Below are 16,415 nucleotides of genomic sequence, written 5' to 3'. Positions count from 1 at the left end.
AAGGGGTAGAGTAGGAGCAATAATGCCTACCTGCAGAATGAAGGAATTCCTCATGTGCTCAGGTAAACTGTCCAGCATATCTGTGTAGCATCGCATCAAGCTCAAGAGCCAGAAGTTGGCCGACGGTGAGTCCTCCTCTGCAGTATAAGTGAATGGATCCACCACATAGATCACAACAGCTGGAGGGTAGGCATTGCTATCTGCAGACTCAGGCTCTGTAGGGGTCCCAATTTTCTCTCTCTCTGTTGCACTAAAAGTATGAATGATTGTTATTAGCAGCAGAAACACTTGCAAAATCAAATATATATATAAAATTATTTTTCTGGAAGGGTGAAGACCACCTTACGTATAGAACACAGTTTCACCTCTTTACACATTTAAAAACAAACATCTGCTGGTTTAACATCAAAAATAAAGATTGTTTACAGCACCGGAAGATTCACATGAGAACTAGGGGTCTGACTCAGACAGGCGGGTAAAATCACAGAGCTGCAGGAAAAGGAGAAAAGCAAGGATTTGTAAAGTCCTAGAGAAGGAATCACATTTGCATCTGTAATTTTTTTGGCCTTGCACAAAGAAACCTCAATAGAAGGTAGATCTAAATTTTGCTACAAGTCATGCCTCTGACTGACTGATCATCTACATGGTTTTTTCTCAAAAATCTCTTTGGTTGTTATTAGTTTACTTAGGACTAAGTTGTCAATACATTTGAGACTAGCTTCTAAGTGCTAAGCTCCCTTCATCAAGTCAATGCAGAATAAGAAACACACTATATTTTCAGTTTTCAATTTTAAAACATTTCCCAGGAATATTTTGTACTCTATTTTCAAAGTTGATGGGGATGCTGCAGAAAAAGCATTCACAACCCCTGGTAGGAGATGGCTAACACTAGGCTGACACCTAGTGGCTAGATTTAGAGTCCAAGATTAGAGGCACAGTTTGCCTTTCTGGGGGGAGCAAGGGGTAGAAAAATCAGATTAGTGGTAAGGGGAAAAGGTGAACTTCCCTCCTCCCCTCAGACTGGCATCAATTAGCTTTCTTTCCCCCCCACCTCATACACACACTACCACTCTCTCAACTCCATTCCTTCATCCCAGGCTCACTACAACCACCTCAACCATTTGTAGCTGCAGGAGGCTGATCCAATAAAATATTTACCTATGTATTTCTCTGTTATTCCTCATTTATTTTCATGTATCTAGCTTTTCCTTACTAATGTATTTTTTTCTTTGTCTACATTTCCTCTCCCCTCTGACTTCTGTTTTCTTCTTGTTATTCACTGTATTCTCTCAGCATAGATTTTTCTACCCCGTCATCATCTTCCTTTTCCTTGTCACTCCTAGATTCCATTTATTTTATTTTTTTCTTTTCTTTATGTTTTTCTTTATCCCACCTGAACTCTTCAATTTTCTTTTCCCTCTCTCCTGTCGTTCACAAACACCTCTTGCTTCTCTGCTCCCCACACCAAGAGGGGCATTTTCGAAAGAAACATCTAAATCAGAATTTAGATGTTTTACAAAAACGTCCAAATTCTGAACAGGGAAGAAGGTCATTTTTGAAAAAGATGGACGTCTATCTTTTGTGTTCGAAAATATTACGGACGTCCTGTGATTTGGACGTCTTTGTTTTTTGGCCATTTTTGAAAAAAAAAAAAAAAAACAAACACGTCCAAATTCAAGCCATTGGGTCGTAGGAGGAGCCAGCATTTTTAGTAGACTGGTTCACCTGACATGCCAGGACAGCAACAGGGCACCCTAGGGGGCACTGCAGTGGACTTTATAAAATGCTCCCAGGTACACATCTGACCATTGCTCCCTTACCTTGTGAGCTAAGCCCCCCAGAACCCACTACCCCCAACTGTACACCACTACCATAGCCCTTACGGGTGAATGGGGCACCTATATGTGGGTACAGTGGGTTTCTGGTGAGTTTTGGAGGGCTCGCTGTTTCCTCCACAAGTGTAACAGGTAGTGGGGGTATGGGCCTGGGTCTACCTGTCTGAAGTGCACTGCACCTACTACTAAACTACTCCAGGGACCTGCATGCTGCTGTAGTGGACCTGAGTATGACATCTGAGGCTGGCAGGTAATGTTCTTCAACACACTTTTTGGGGGTGGGAGGGGGTTAGTGACCGCTGGGGGAGTAAGGGGAGGTCATCCCTGATTCCCTCCAGTGGTCATTTGGGACACCTTTATGTGCCTTATTTGTTATAAAAACAGGTCTAGCTCAAAACGTCTTAAGTTTTAGTCCTGGATGTTTTTGCTTTGTTCCATTTTGGCTGAAAGACGTCCAAGTCTTAGGAATGCCCAAGTCCCGCCTTGAACACGCCCCTGGCACGCCCCCTTGAGATTTGGACATCCTTCTGACGGACTTCGGAGAAAGACGTCCAAAATGTGGTTTCAATTATACCGATTTGGACGTTTCTGTGAGATGGACATCCAAATGCTGATATGTCACTTTTTGGACGTCTATCTCTTTCAAAAATGAGCCTGCAAGTAAGTCTCAACCTCTCCATACTTCCCTCATTCTTCAGGTCTCCTTCAGCTCTACCTCTACCCTTCCATCCTTGCTTCTCCACACCATGTCCCACTCCTTCTCTTTCCAGTTCTGCCCTTCCAGTCACCCTCTTCACCTCATCCTTCTGTCAGCAGTTCTTCCTCTTTCAATGATTACTTTTACTGCTGTTTCCCACACCGAAATTTCTTCCCATTCTGCTACCTTTTCAGAGAGTAATTTTGCTCCCAGACAGACAGACAGACAGAGATTTCTCTACCCCTCTTGTATACTTCTAATTTCCATTAATCTAAAAAGAATAATGGCAGTATGGAGTGCAGCTCTGTCACGGGAAGTGGTATATCCATGTGAGTATTGGCAATGCTTGGGCATTAGATGTGTAGGAATGAGGAGGCATGAGCTGCCAAGGGCTAGTCTAGAGTAGAGTGGCCACAGGGGAAGGACACTGGAGCAACTTTTGGCCACAAATAAACAAAGCCCTATCTTTTGTAGGTCATGTTTGTGGGATTGTGGGGTTGGGGAAGGGGCTCTTAGAGGTAAAAGGCAGCTTTCGTTGATGAGGCAAGGGGAGGATTGAAAAATTGACTGCAGAGACCTGGGGAGGGACTGGAGAGAATGACTGTTGGGAATGAGGAGAGGAGGGGATAGGTGGGATTGTTGGAAAAAGTGTTTGCTGAAACCAAGGGGTATGGTGACAGTGACTGCTAAGATTTGGGGTGGCAGAGATAGTAATTTGTGGTGGAGGTTTGGAGAAACCTATCTCTGGGGTGGTGCACTTCCAAACAAACGCAATTCTTTACAGACAAATATACAGTAGCCAGTTCCAGTTTCTTGAAACGTATAATCTAACAAGACCGACAACTAACAGAGACATTCTGCATTAAACCAGTGGGGTCAGCTACAGAGACAGCATCAGACTCTCAGACAGCTCAAATAACAGGCAAAGCCCAACTGAACAGTCAGCAGAATCAGACAAAAACTATCTATATTCGGCATCGAAGCTATGAATTTAGACCTGCCATACATTTTTTGTATTTCTTTATTTTTATTAGCATTTCAACAAAAGTAGATTCAAAATAACTTTGAACTAGAAAAAGGACGCATCTAGCAACATTTACAGGAAACATATCATCACAGGAAAAGAACAATCTCATTGACTGATGATTTGACCCAGAGTCACTGAGAGAAGAAGCTAGAGCAAAGGAGGAGGAGACTATGTTGAGGTATAAGGGACATCCCTGCAGATCTCAAGGGTGGGAGTGGCTGCAGCAGGCAAATAATTTAATGTTGATTCTTGCACTATTGTTTGTCTGCTCAAAGATTTTAGAGAAGCCAGTGACAGTTATACTGAATAAACATCACATAGGGATTTGTGCTGCAGAAGAATTCTTTATTATTTCTTTAAGTGAAAAAAACAGTGACAAGACACTAAGCAGGTAGGATTAATGGTGTGGGGGTGGGGGTGGGGGTGGAGGACAGCATTTACTGAGTAAAGCTGCAAGTAATTTGTGTCTGACTGCTAAATTGCCCTCAAATCTGTGCTTATGAACCCAGATCGGGGGGGGGGGGGGGGGGGGGCAAGGAAGCTCCTCCAGGTTCACATAAGGCCTGAGTGTGTACAGAGCACAGGCTATCTCCAGTCACCTTACAGATGTCTAAAAGAGTCCCAATTAGCATTAGCAACTGAAATCATACCTGAGCTAAGAAAACGACAGGAAAGACTTCATAAAGCAACATAGTGGCAGCCACTTCAACACAGCAAACTTCTAATGCACACTCAGACATATGTATCTACATAAGGAGGGAAAATGTAATATTTAAAAGTATGAGTCCAATTTTTACAGAATTACTATGAGAGGCATGGCCCGGGAGTTGGAGTCTCTAACATTCGTTTCCTAGGCAAAACTTACAGAACAGACCGTCTGCACTCAACTCAACGACTGGCTAATTGAAAGTAACTGGCTAGAACCATGTCAACTGGGTACGGAATAGAGAGAGTTCTTTTGTCCCTTCTTGATGATCTGCACAGAAACCGTGACAGGGGATCTGCCTCGATACCAGTGTTGCTGAATTTCTCAGCTGCCTTCAACACTGTGTATCACAACAATCAGTTCTGTTCAGCAACAGCACATCATTACCTTGGGCACTGGACTGTGGGATGCCACAGGGATCCATAATCTCTCCCATTTTATTTAATATCTACCTCAAGCCTCTGGCTGAGCTGCTTTGGTCAATGGACACCAAATTCTACATCTACAGTGGGGGAAATAAGTATTTGATCCCTTGCTGATTTTGTAAGTGTGCCCACTGACAAAGACATGAGCAGCCCATAATTGAAGGGTAGGTTATTGGTAACAGTGAGAGATAGCACATCACAAATTAAATCCGGAAAATCACATTGTGGAAAGTATATGAATTTATTTGCATTCTGCAGAGGGAAATAAGTATTTGATCCCTCTGGCAAACAAGACCTAATACTTGGTGGCAAAACCCTTGTTGGCAAGCACAGCGGTCAGACGTCTTCTGTAGTTGATGATGAGGTTTGCACACATGTCAGGAGGAATTTTGGTCCACTCCTCTTTGCAGATCATCTCTAAATCATTAAGAGTTCTGGGCTGTCGCTTGGCAACTCGCAGCTTCAGCTCCCTCCATAAGTTTTCAATGGGATTAAGGTCTGGTGACTGGCTAGGCCACTCCATGACCCTAATGTGCTTCTTCCTGAGCCACTCCTTTGTTGCCTTGGCTGTATGTTTTGGGTCATTGTCGTGCTGGAAGACCCAGCCACGACCCATTTTTAAGGCCCTGGCGGAGGGAAGGAGGTTGTCACTCAGAATTGTACGGTACATGGCCCCATCCATTCTCCCATTGATGCGGTGAAGTAGTCCTGTGCCCTTAGCAGAGAAACACCCCCAAAACATAACATTTCCACCTCCATGCTTGACAGTGGGGACGGTGTTCTTTGGGTCATAGGCAGCATTTCTCTTCCTCCAAACATGGCGAGTTGAGTTCATGCCAAAGAGCTCAATTTTTGTCTCATCTGACCACAGCACCTTCTCCCAATCACTCTCGGCATCATCCAGGTGTTCACTGGCAAACTTCAGACGGGCCGTCACATGTGCCTTCCGGAGCAGGGGGACCTTGCGGGCACTGCAGGATTGCAATCCGTTATGTCGTAATGTGTTACCAATGGTTTTCGTGGTGACAGTGGTCCCAGCTGCCTTGAGATCATTGACAAGTTCCCCCCTTGTAGTTGTAGGCTGATTTCTAACCTTCCTCATGATCAAGGATACCCCACGAGGTGAGATTTTGCGTGGAGCCACAGATCTTTGTCGATTGACAGTCATTTTGTACTTCTTCCATTTTCTTACTATGGCACCAACAGTTGTCTCCTTCTCGCCCAGCGTCTTACTGATGGTTTTGTAGCCCATTCCAGCCTTGTGCAGGTGTATGATCTTGTCCCTGACATCCTTAGACAGCTCCTTGCTCTTGGCCATTTTGTAGAGGTTAGAGTCTGACTGATTCACTGAGTCTGTGGACAGGTGTCTTTCATACAGGTGACCATTGCCGACAGCTGTCTGTCATGCAGGTAACGAGTTGATTTGGAGCATCTACCTGGTCTGTAGGGGCCAGATCTCTTACTGGTTGGTGGGGGATCAAATACTTATTTCCCTCTGCAGAATGCAAATAAATTTATATACTTTCCACAATGTGATTTTCCGGATTTAATTTGTGATGTGCTATCTCTCACTGTTACCAATAACCTACCCTTCAATTATGGGCTGCTCATGTCTTTGTCAGTGGGCACACTTACAAAATCAGCAAGGGATCAAATACTTATTTCCCCCACTGTATGTCGATGATATGCAACTAACTACTCATACCCACTCAACCAGATCTACCCACAGCTCTGAGTAAACTGACTGCCTGCCTAACCGCAACTCAGCAATGGGCAAACAACAACAAACTCTGCCTGAACCCAAGCAAAACAGAGATTCTTTGGTACCTAACAAAAGTGGACAAATACCTGACTTTTGGGAAGTATGAACAACCCGTAAAATCACAAGTCAAGAATCACTCTAATCCCACAAATTCAAGCAACCTTTAAAAATTGTCTTTACCTACGGCAGCTACAAAATCTCTCTCCATATATTGAAAAGACGAGTCTGACCACAGTGGTTCCTGACATAATAATATCACGATGCTCAGCATAAGCCGGGAAATCAGGACCTATATTTTGGGCTTTAGGCCTGTCCTTAGGCTTCCTCAAGCAGCAGTATCTGGATAGCAACTCACTGAATAGTGGCAGTACCCGGCCGGGGCCTCACTCCAGTCTCAAATATTCAGTGCTGCCGATAGGAGCTGCTACTGAATAACTGCCTTCTGAATATTAACCAGAGAATAGATTTTTGGTGGATTGCCGTCCCTCACAATGGCAGACGCTTGGCAAAGGTTAAAAAACATAAACCTTTGAGGAGCAGATTGGAGTGGGGGACATCTATAACTGACTGCAATGAGAGCAGGCAGACATTCAGGCAAGGAGGCTGGGGGAGGAGGAGGATAATTTTGACAGCTCCTGAAAGGTGCTGCTGGCCTGGTAAGTTGCTCACAGCCGTAGGTGGGTCTTCCTGGTAGGGACGCAGCCATGGGGAATGTCTGGGGAAGTGCTCAATGCTGGACCTGTCAGCAGTGCTTTGAATTTAGGGATGATGGCAGTGCTTTAGATGATCTTCAAATGCAGACATTCTAGGCAATGGTCTGATACCTAACGGCCTTGTACTCCCTACTACTATTAATGATTTCCATAGAACTACTAGATGTACAAAGCACTGTACACGTTATATGCAGGTAATATCTCTGTCCCTACAGGACTCACAATCTAACTTTAGATAGTTCACAATCTAAGGAACTGCAGTGGGAACTGAACCCAGGGCACCAGGATCCAAGCACTAACCATTAGGCTACTCCTAAGGGGAAAAGTAAAAGCAAACTGAAAACATTCTGTACAAAAAGAAACCAGAAATAGCAGCTGCCGAAGTAAAAAGATGCCTGACATTTACTGTGGAAAACAAACTGCAGCACGTGTTTAAAAAGATCAGAAAGAATTATTCAGAAAGCTCTGGAATCAAAAGGTCAATATGACAAAAAAAAACCAAAACAAAACCCACCCCTAAATATACGTTTTATAATGCTTTTGTGAGTTAACAACCCCATTTCTCAGGGCAAAACCAAAAGCTCTGAAAATCATGTGCATGTCAGTGCCATGATTATAATACGATGAATGACTTGACTTCTGAGGATAAGAGATACAGAGAGAGAGAGGACCTAGGGTTGAAGCCTTGACGATTGGTTCTACTGCCTACAAGTTTGTAACATGTGCTATTCAACCCCTTGTTTTTATATATTTCATATCTTAGCAATTACATCGGCTCCCGTGTCCCCCATCCCCCCCCCCACCCAAATCCATCTGTTTTACAGCTGGTCAGAGCTTTGAAAGCAAAGGGTACTACAGCAGCATTCAATGTACTTTTCTGGCAATTTTTCCCTGTTCACACTGCGCCCCCTGATGGCAAAATTAAGCAACAGCACTAACACCAACCATCACAGGAAAATTATAGAGCTCAATACGATTGCAGGAAATTTCAAGCTATTAAGGGAGTTGGTTGATGGTTTTGACAATGGGAAATAGGTTGGATAAATATCGGTACTTTGGACGTGTTGGCACAGCAGTATTTGATCTATACTGTGCCAAACATCTGCTCAAAACTATTTTAACTTGTCTAAAAAGTTACAAGACCAGTACATGTAGCAGTTGTTAAAATGTATGTTAATAGCAGCAAATCAAACCCTACTCGTAGATTTCAAAAAGTTAAAATGGTCCTATCAGGAAAGGATCTGTATTGTAGAAAGAGTTTAACCAACTAAACCATGGAAAATGGTAACAGAAACAGACGAGGCCTGTCTGGCCTACCCATTCATAAGTGCTCAGATCGCTACAATCCCCTCCTCCCCCTGAGTGATCTCTGCTTGTCCATCCTTTCTTGAATTCGAATACTGTCCTTATCCCACCTCTGGGAAGCTGTCCTATGCGTCTACCACTAATTCTTTAAAGACATATTTCACCCTCTTCCTATGACCTCTGGTTCCAGAGCTTCCTTTCTGCTGAAAGAGGTCTGCAGGTATTTAAATGTCTCGTCATACTTTATTTATTCACTGACTCTTCAAATTTATTTATATATTTATTCCATTATTTAGCCCGTCCTCCCAATAACAGGTCACAACATTATATACATAATATATTAAAACAATACAACATAAAAACAGGACATGGAGCCGAATTTCAGACTGCAGGAGTTAGACCGGCTGAGCCTGGAAATGCAATGCTAGGCCATTTCCGGTGACCGGCATTGAATATCTACTTTATTTTTGGCCAGTTTAAAGATAACCAGCTAACTTGATATTCAGACTTAGCCAGTTATCTTTAAACTGGCCAAAGATAACCCACGTTTTCGTATGGCCAAATATGGTCGTTAAACTGGCTTTAAAAATTGGTGGATAGCTATATTGGGTGATATACACGGCTCTCTGCTAGCTGCTAACCAGGGATATTTAGTAGGAGATAGCCGGTTAAGTGCTATTTAACTGGTCAACAGCAGTTCTGGCCGGTTATTGAACTCTGAATACTGGGGGGGGGGGGGGGGGGAAGTTACTATAAAACTAAATAACAAGTCCAGCCCATCTTGATTCCACTACAACTCATCAAAATACTAACAAATAAGTTTTAACAGCTGTATGAAATCCCAACAGGTTATCAATGGATCTCACAGAGAGAAGAACCTTATTCCACAGCCAGGTCATCGAAAAGAGTAAGCTCGAGAACAAATGCAAAAGAAAATGCCTCTCACTCTGAAAACATAAGAGTCGCTTAGTAGCACTGATCAGCAACTTATTGGAAACGTATTTTGGTACCATTCCTTGAAAAACTTTAAATGCCAATATTGGCATTTTAAAAGTACAGCGTTTCTCAACTGGAAGTCAAGGCAAAGAGGTGTGACATGACTATGCATGCCTAAATTCTTCAACAGTCACTCATCCTGCCTTTTTTAGCAGAACACTACATACGAGGTCCTGAAGATGGTGAGAGAAACAATTAACTATGCCAGCAAGTGAACCAAGGAATAGGAAAGGGAAAGCAATAAAGTTTACTGCTCTAAAATATAGCATAGAACATGCCTCTATTATGCTGTCAGTACACCTTATATTTAATGTATCACGATATTGGTAACAATTAATGCCTTGTAATTAAGAATAAGAAACCAAAAAAGTCCTGATTCCATTGTCATAGCAAACCCCAAATCCTTATCATCCTACTACAGCAGTCTCAGAAAAGTGGATTATGCTCCCCAGCCAGCAGAGGGAGGCAGAGAACACTGATTTCCAGTGATATGATCAGCAGTATAAAGTGTAGGGCAGCCCTAGAACTCACCAACAATCTCTGCCTCCAGTGTATGGCTGCAGCTTGGTCTTATGCAGCAGAATTCTCGTATATGGCCTGGTTCTCTGGAGACTAAGGTCTGAGGCCTTCATATCGAGCTTCAGTGTTTTGGTATGGGCTCTTTGGGATTGGTCTGTGGACCTTTACTCTATCCAAGGTAGAAGAGAGCCCACTGTCCAGGACTTCGACCTCTGGGTCCCAGTCCCAGCAAGTCATATCATAGGTGGCAGTGTGATCCCATAGAACCTTGGCTGGTGATGGTGATTAGGGGCCCCTTAGGACCCACTGAAATCAACTTCTCTATGCTCCCTTTTTTTCTTCCCTCCTCTTTGCTGAATCTTTGGAAGGATGGTTTGGGCTTGGGAGTGATGGGGAAACCCTGGCAGGATCCCAGTTGTTTGGTGGCAAGCACCGGAGACAGGGAGAGGAAATTGAAGCGCATGCTCTTTCAGATGTGGCAAGTGGTTGAGTGCCTCAGGAGCTATACAGCTGTTGCCTGTATTGGGGCTGTGGCAGAGCCATCCATGGAAGGAGGAGAAAGCCTCTCGAGCTGCAAGGAAGGACACTCAGAAAGGCCTGCAGCTCGCACTGGTGGGGTGCATGTTTCTTGCACAGTTTATATAAATAGGATGCTTATGCTGGAACTGAGCTTGCCCCTGGCTGGGCATTTAGAGCAAAGAGGTTGCTGCAGGGATACTGCTTGCTGTCTTCTTTTTCCTGCCCAGCCCAGCGACTAGTGAGCACTCTTAACTACTGGTAATTGTTTCAGGTTTCATAGCAGCTACGCTTGCAGTTTCTAGTCAGCATGCTGGGGGGGGGGGGGGGGGGGGGGGGGACGGACGGACATATGGATTGCCTGCTGCCAGTGGTAGGGGAAAAAGACCCCCCCAGAATGCTTCCTGTCTCTTTACAGAGAGGAAAGTCCCAAGAAGGGGTATCCTCCTCTTCTAAGGCTTTAAGGTTTCTTCTCCCATCTTTTCAGTGTGTTTCCCCCTCCTCCCATAAGGTGGATGCTGTATAAGTGGCAGCTGATGTAGACTTTGACTGGAAAGGGCACTTTGTTAAACCTTGCATGACCTCCCTCTCTCCATACAGCCCTCAATAGTGTCAGAAGGACTAGGAGTTTATGGTAGCTGACCTGAAAGGCAGAGGAGTCTTGAACAGGTGTTGTACGCTGCCACAGAGGGAGCTGGAGCCTCTAACCTTCCCAGGATGGCTGCCCTTGAGGAGGTGATGGCTAGCTACAGCCTCATTTGTGTGCGAACGGGTCTGGTCTTGAAGCACTTGTAGGTTAGGAAGGAGTGAGGTTTTGTTTTCTTTTTGGGTTTGAGCCCTAAGTTTGAAGTGAGTGGAGGAGTGGCCTAGTGGTTAGGGTGGTGGACTTTGGTCCTGAGGAACTGAGTTTGATTCCCACTTCAGGCACAGGCAGCTCCTTGTGACTCTGGGCAAGTCACTTAACCCTCCATTGCCCCATGTAAGCCGCATTGAGCCTGCCATGAGTAGGAAAGTGTGGGGTACAAATGTAACAAAAAAAAAAAAAAGTAGCATTATGAAGGGACCAACCAGCCTCTAGGAAGCCCCGGGGTAACATGCTGGAATTCAGGGTGACAATTTTTTTTTTTTTTTTGGCAGCTCCATAAAATGGCCTATTCAGGTCAGTTTTAGAACTCCTTCCTTGGTAATGGGCACAGAGTTGATGGTAGCAGTTGGCTGTCCTGGCCTCCATGGAGTGACTTGGTGAGTTTCCATCAGAGGCAGACTCCGGTTGGGGGGGGGGATCTTTCAAAGCTGGTCTAAAACTTGGGTGAAGCAAGGTTTCATAAGCTCACCAGGGGCATTCTTGCTCCATCTGTAGAGAGTTGTCAGCTTAGCCTCAGCACTAGAAACAGAGAGGCTTTAAGTGGGTGCCCAGGTTATCCCCTCTTCTTCTTTGATCCTTGAGAAAGATCAGTCCTATCTGAGTACGTGAGTTATGGTGGCACCATCCCAGCTTTTGGCAGGTGTGGGCCATCTCTGTTGGTGTTATCTGAAGTAGGTCCATGTCATCCCAGATCAGTGGAGGCTTGAGATACAAATCTGTCAGTGTCTTTATGGTGTCTACTTGAGGAAGCAACTGGTAACTGCTTCAGTACAATGGAAGCTTATGGGTGGAATCAATCAATTTCTTGCTAGGTCCCAGTTATGGGGGCCTTCTCCTGTATCTCCAGAGAGTCAGCCTTGCCAATTGGTTTCTTGGGTCTACATGTGAACCTTGCAGTCTGTGGTAATGGCAGACTGGGAAAGTGAACTTCTCTCAACTCAGGTCTTGTCATTCTGTTTGGTGAGAATCATCTTGCTTCCGTGTGCCTGGCATTGCCTTAAGTTCAGGGTCCTCCCATTTGGCTTGCCTATGATCTTATCATTTCAAAGGTCATGGTGGTAGGGGTGTTTGCCCACACAAGGGACACTGGAAACCAGCCCTAATTGGGTGTCAGGCTGATTAGACCCAATTCAGAGGTAAGTGTCAATGGTTGCTTGCAGAAGGCATGAAAGGTTAGAGTGTTTTGGCTGGGGAGGGGGAGGAATTAATGCTATCCTCCCATTCTCTTTGGTTTCTGGTGGCCTCATATTCTTACTGATAACAGCAAGGCCTTCTGAATCAGGACAGGCTGGGCATGCTATTATCGCATTACTGTCCATAAAACCACTTACATCTTTTTCCTTGGCGATAACTCCTAATGTGGAACCTAGTATGATGTAGCTATAATTTGGATTATTCTTCCCAATGTGCATCATTTTGCAGTTGTTCACATTAAATTTAATCTGCCATTTAGATGCCCAGTCTTCCCGTATCATAAGGTCTTCCTGCAATTTAACAACTTTTAATAGTTTTGTGTCATCAGTAAATGTGATTACCTCATTCATCGTTTCCATTTCCAGATCATTTAGGAATATTTTAATAAATAGACAGAAATCAAAACACAGAAAAAAAATAAGACAATACCTTTTTTTTATTGGACTAACATTTTTTGATTAGCTTTCGAAGGTAACCCTTCTTCTTCAGATCAGAAGTCCAATAAAAAAGGTATCATCTTATTTTCTTTTCTCTGTTTTGATTTATTTATATTTATTACCTTTGCAAGTGGAATAACACAGCTACCACACCACTTTACTCATAAATATATTCAAAATCACCAGTTCCAGTACAGACCCCTATGGTACTGCTCTATGCACCGTTCTCCATTTAGAGAGCCAGCCTTTTAACCCTACTCTCTGTTTTTTTAACTTTTAACCAGTTCCTAATCCACAATAGAACATTGCCACCTACCCCCATGGCTTTTTAATTATCTCAAGAGTCTCACATAAGGGACCTTATCAAACGTTTTCTGAAAATCTAGATACACTACATCAAGTGGCTCCCCTTTATTCACACGCTTATTCAAGTTTTCAAAAAATATATAGTAAACTGATGAGGCAAGATATTCCTTAGCAAAATCCATGTTGACTCTGTCCCATTAAAATATGTTTGTTTGTCTACATGTTCTGTAATTTTGTTCTTTATAATAGTTTCTACCATTTTGCACACCCAAACTAAGCTCCCATGATGGCTTATCCACAACATAAATATAAACGCAGACACATGCATGTCTATACAATTATGCAATTTTAGAAAAGGCCTTTTCTGCATGTAAAACAGGCCTCAAAAGTGTTGTAGGTTTATGAAGCAGCTTTGCCAGCACAGTCCAGGCAAAGTACCTAAAACCAACTTGTAAGTCGCTATTAATTAAATATTCATATGGTATTTCACAGTCAGTAACTTACCCTTCTTGTCCTTCTTGCTGCTGTTGCGACGTGTTCTGTCCAGACTCGGCATCTCCTCCTGAGGCTGGGGTGCTCCCTTGCAGTCTGTCCCCTGAGTTGCCAGAAGTGACAGAGTTCTGACCGGGACCCATGCTCCCACTGAACCCTGTGGTTGAGCTGTTGCACATCTGGTTTAGGATGGGAGTGGAGGATGAAGATGATGGTGGTACGGAGGTTCCAGAGCTGTTGCTGGTTGCAAGGTTGGTACTCCCACTGCTGGGTGTGGAATTAAAGGCACTGCTGTTTGGCAGTGTCCCAGGACCTGGAAGGCATCCTGAACTGGAAGGTATGGGACCAGTGCTCCCCACCGAGGTCTGTCCCTGGCTTGGTGGTGCTGGAGTCTGGTATTTTGGTGGAATCAATAAGCTGTTGTCAAGTTGCAGAGTGGCCAAGTAAGGTGCTGCATATGAAAATATGTAATAACATATGAAAATTAATTTGCATTTACAAAAACGTACATAGTCCTCCAGAAGCAAATGTGAAATCGTTTTAATTTTGAGGGTATATGATGTTATTCATCCTTGGAAAGCTTTTTAGTGCCACAGATGCTGAATCAGTGAAAATAAAAAAAGGTCTCTTTGTTGGGGAAATGATGACATACAAAGTTCAACTATGCCTCTGATAAACTCCATGGTATTTGGAAAACCAACAGAAAAAGTAGAGTGGAGGGCTAGAGTTTCCTGTACACCAATAAAGAATAACCTAGAAGCACATGGACACATCTCTGCTCCTCCAGTTTAGAGGTTTACATTGTACAAAATCGTTTGCGTTCAACTGCTTCAGCTCCACTGGGGGAAAAAAAAAACCCAAATTGGGAGATCTGGTGAACTGTGCGGTTACGCTAATGGAATAAGAGGAGCCACAGTAGATAACATGATTTTATAGTGGCTGCATATGGTCTTTGAAAACTATCGGAAACGAGAAGAAAAACTGCTGATAGATGATGTACTTTAGAAAAAGAAACAGCAAATAACACCTTTTCAAGGTCATAATATCCATGTTTATCCAGACGTCTTGCTTAGGACCCAAGAGACCAGGAGAGAATTTCTATAACTGAGTAGAGATTTGTGTCTAGATCTATTTCTTTTTGAGGAACTATTTGATCAAGTATCATGGAAGGATTATATTTTTCCTAACCTATCACATCTAAAAACACCAGTTCAGAGTCAGGAAGCACCGGCTGCTAGTCAGAGTAATACATCAGTAACTTCTCAACCCTCTGATAACTTGCTTTGTTACAGTATATGAATTCCTTTCCTTTTGTGTTTACTGCTAGGGAATTTTTGACTGGTTGGAGATATATATTTGATTTATGTTTTTCCTTCTTGGTGCTATAAATATGGTTCACTATTTTATTTCTATGGACCCTTTTCCTATTTTGATTGACTCAACTATGTGTTGCATTAGAATGTTTGTACGTTTGGGAAGCTTGCCAGGTGCCCTTGGCCTGGATTGGCCGCTGTCGTGGACAGGATGCTGGGCTCGATGGACCCTTGGTCTTTTCCCAGTGTGGCATTACTTATGTACTTATTACTTGTTTGATTTGTTAAAATGTAAAAAAAAAAGAAAATAGAAAAAGTAGAACATGTTATGGCAAGATGTGGAGCTGGAGGCAACTCTCAGCTTCGTCAGTTTGGCAGCTTCTGAGATCTATAAAGCTAATTAAAAATCCCCCTTGAATTGTGACTTTTAAAACATTTACAAATAAAAGTTGTACCTTTACACAAGAATCACACACAGTAGCAACCCTTTCCAACCCTTTCCTGATACATCACATAACTGGATTCTCTCCTGATAATCTACATACCTAGGTGATAGCGGCAAACTTGAGCGTAGAGCTTGAGTCGGGAATGATTGTCGGTCTCCTCATTATTCCACGGCTGGTTAAACCACTCACTCACTGGTTCCTCACTCAGTTTCTGTGCAATGGTCTTGCCAACGCGCATGATTCCATCCCGAAGCACTTTACAAACAGGCTTGTGCTGGCCGAGCCTGCACATCTGGCAAGAGAATAGTGAACGGCCAGTTACGACAGATACACTGCACGCACCTACTCACAGCCAAAGAATATTCAGAGAAGCATGAACAGTATATGCATTATCAACAAGGCCCCCTTCCCTAACCTTAAAAACACTGAAAACAATTAGCAGATGTGAAGGGAAGAAAGTGTGTGCGTACGCTTGTACATGTGTGGCGGGGGAGGGGGGGGAGGAAGCAGGAATAATGAAATTCTGTAGTACCAAAGATCATGGCAGTCTCTAGACAAAACAGCACCTAAGCAAGGTACCACGGTTCCCTTCCCTTGTGTGTTCACAGACTTATAAGACAAATTTAACGGATGGGACTGCACCAGCGGTCACCTCCTTGACGGTGCATTGTACGTACAGGATGTGATTCATTATTGTACACACACTATTAACATATTGAGAGATCAGATATCATTCTTGCAACTAACAGCAGATGTCAACTATGCTGGTCAGAACAAAGATGAAAGCTGTTAGAATCACTACCTCTTATCAGAAATTGCATTGATTACCTATGGAGGGGAGAATTATTTTTAAGTTTCTTT

General features: G+C 43.5%; 1 protein-coding gene across 1 annotated transcript in view; it reads right to left on the bottom strand.

Moving 5' to 3' along the window:
- Positions 1-16,415, bottom strand: part of MED13L (mediator complex subunit 13L) — a 578,965-nt gene that overhangs the window by 41,006 nt on the left and 521,544 nt on the right. Inside the window, exons 20-22 of the mRNA XM_030217813.1 lie at positions 15,654-15,846; positions 13,808-14,246; positions 31-250 (exon numbers count right to left, since the gene is read on the bottom strand). Coding sequence (XP_030073673.1) covers positions 31-250; positions 13,808-14,246; positions 15,654-15,846 — 852 coding nt within the window. The remainder of the gene's footprint in view (positions 1-30; positions 251-13,807; positions 14,247-15,653; positions 15,847-16,415) is intronic.

This window comes from Microcaecilia unicolor, chromosome 11, assembly GCF_901765095.1.
Source record: "Microcaecilia unicolor chromosome 11, aMicUni1.1, whole genome shotgun sequence".
NCBI lineage: Eukaryota > Metazoa > Chordata > Amphibia > Gymnophiona > Siphonopidae > Microcaecilia > Microcaecilia unicolor.
Note: the sequence above shows the minus strand (reverse complement) of the source record. Positions and strands in the feature narration are given on the sequence as shown.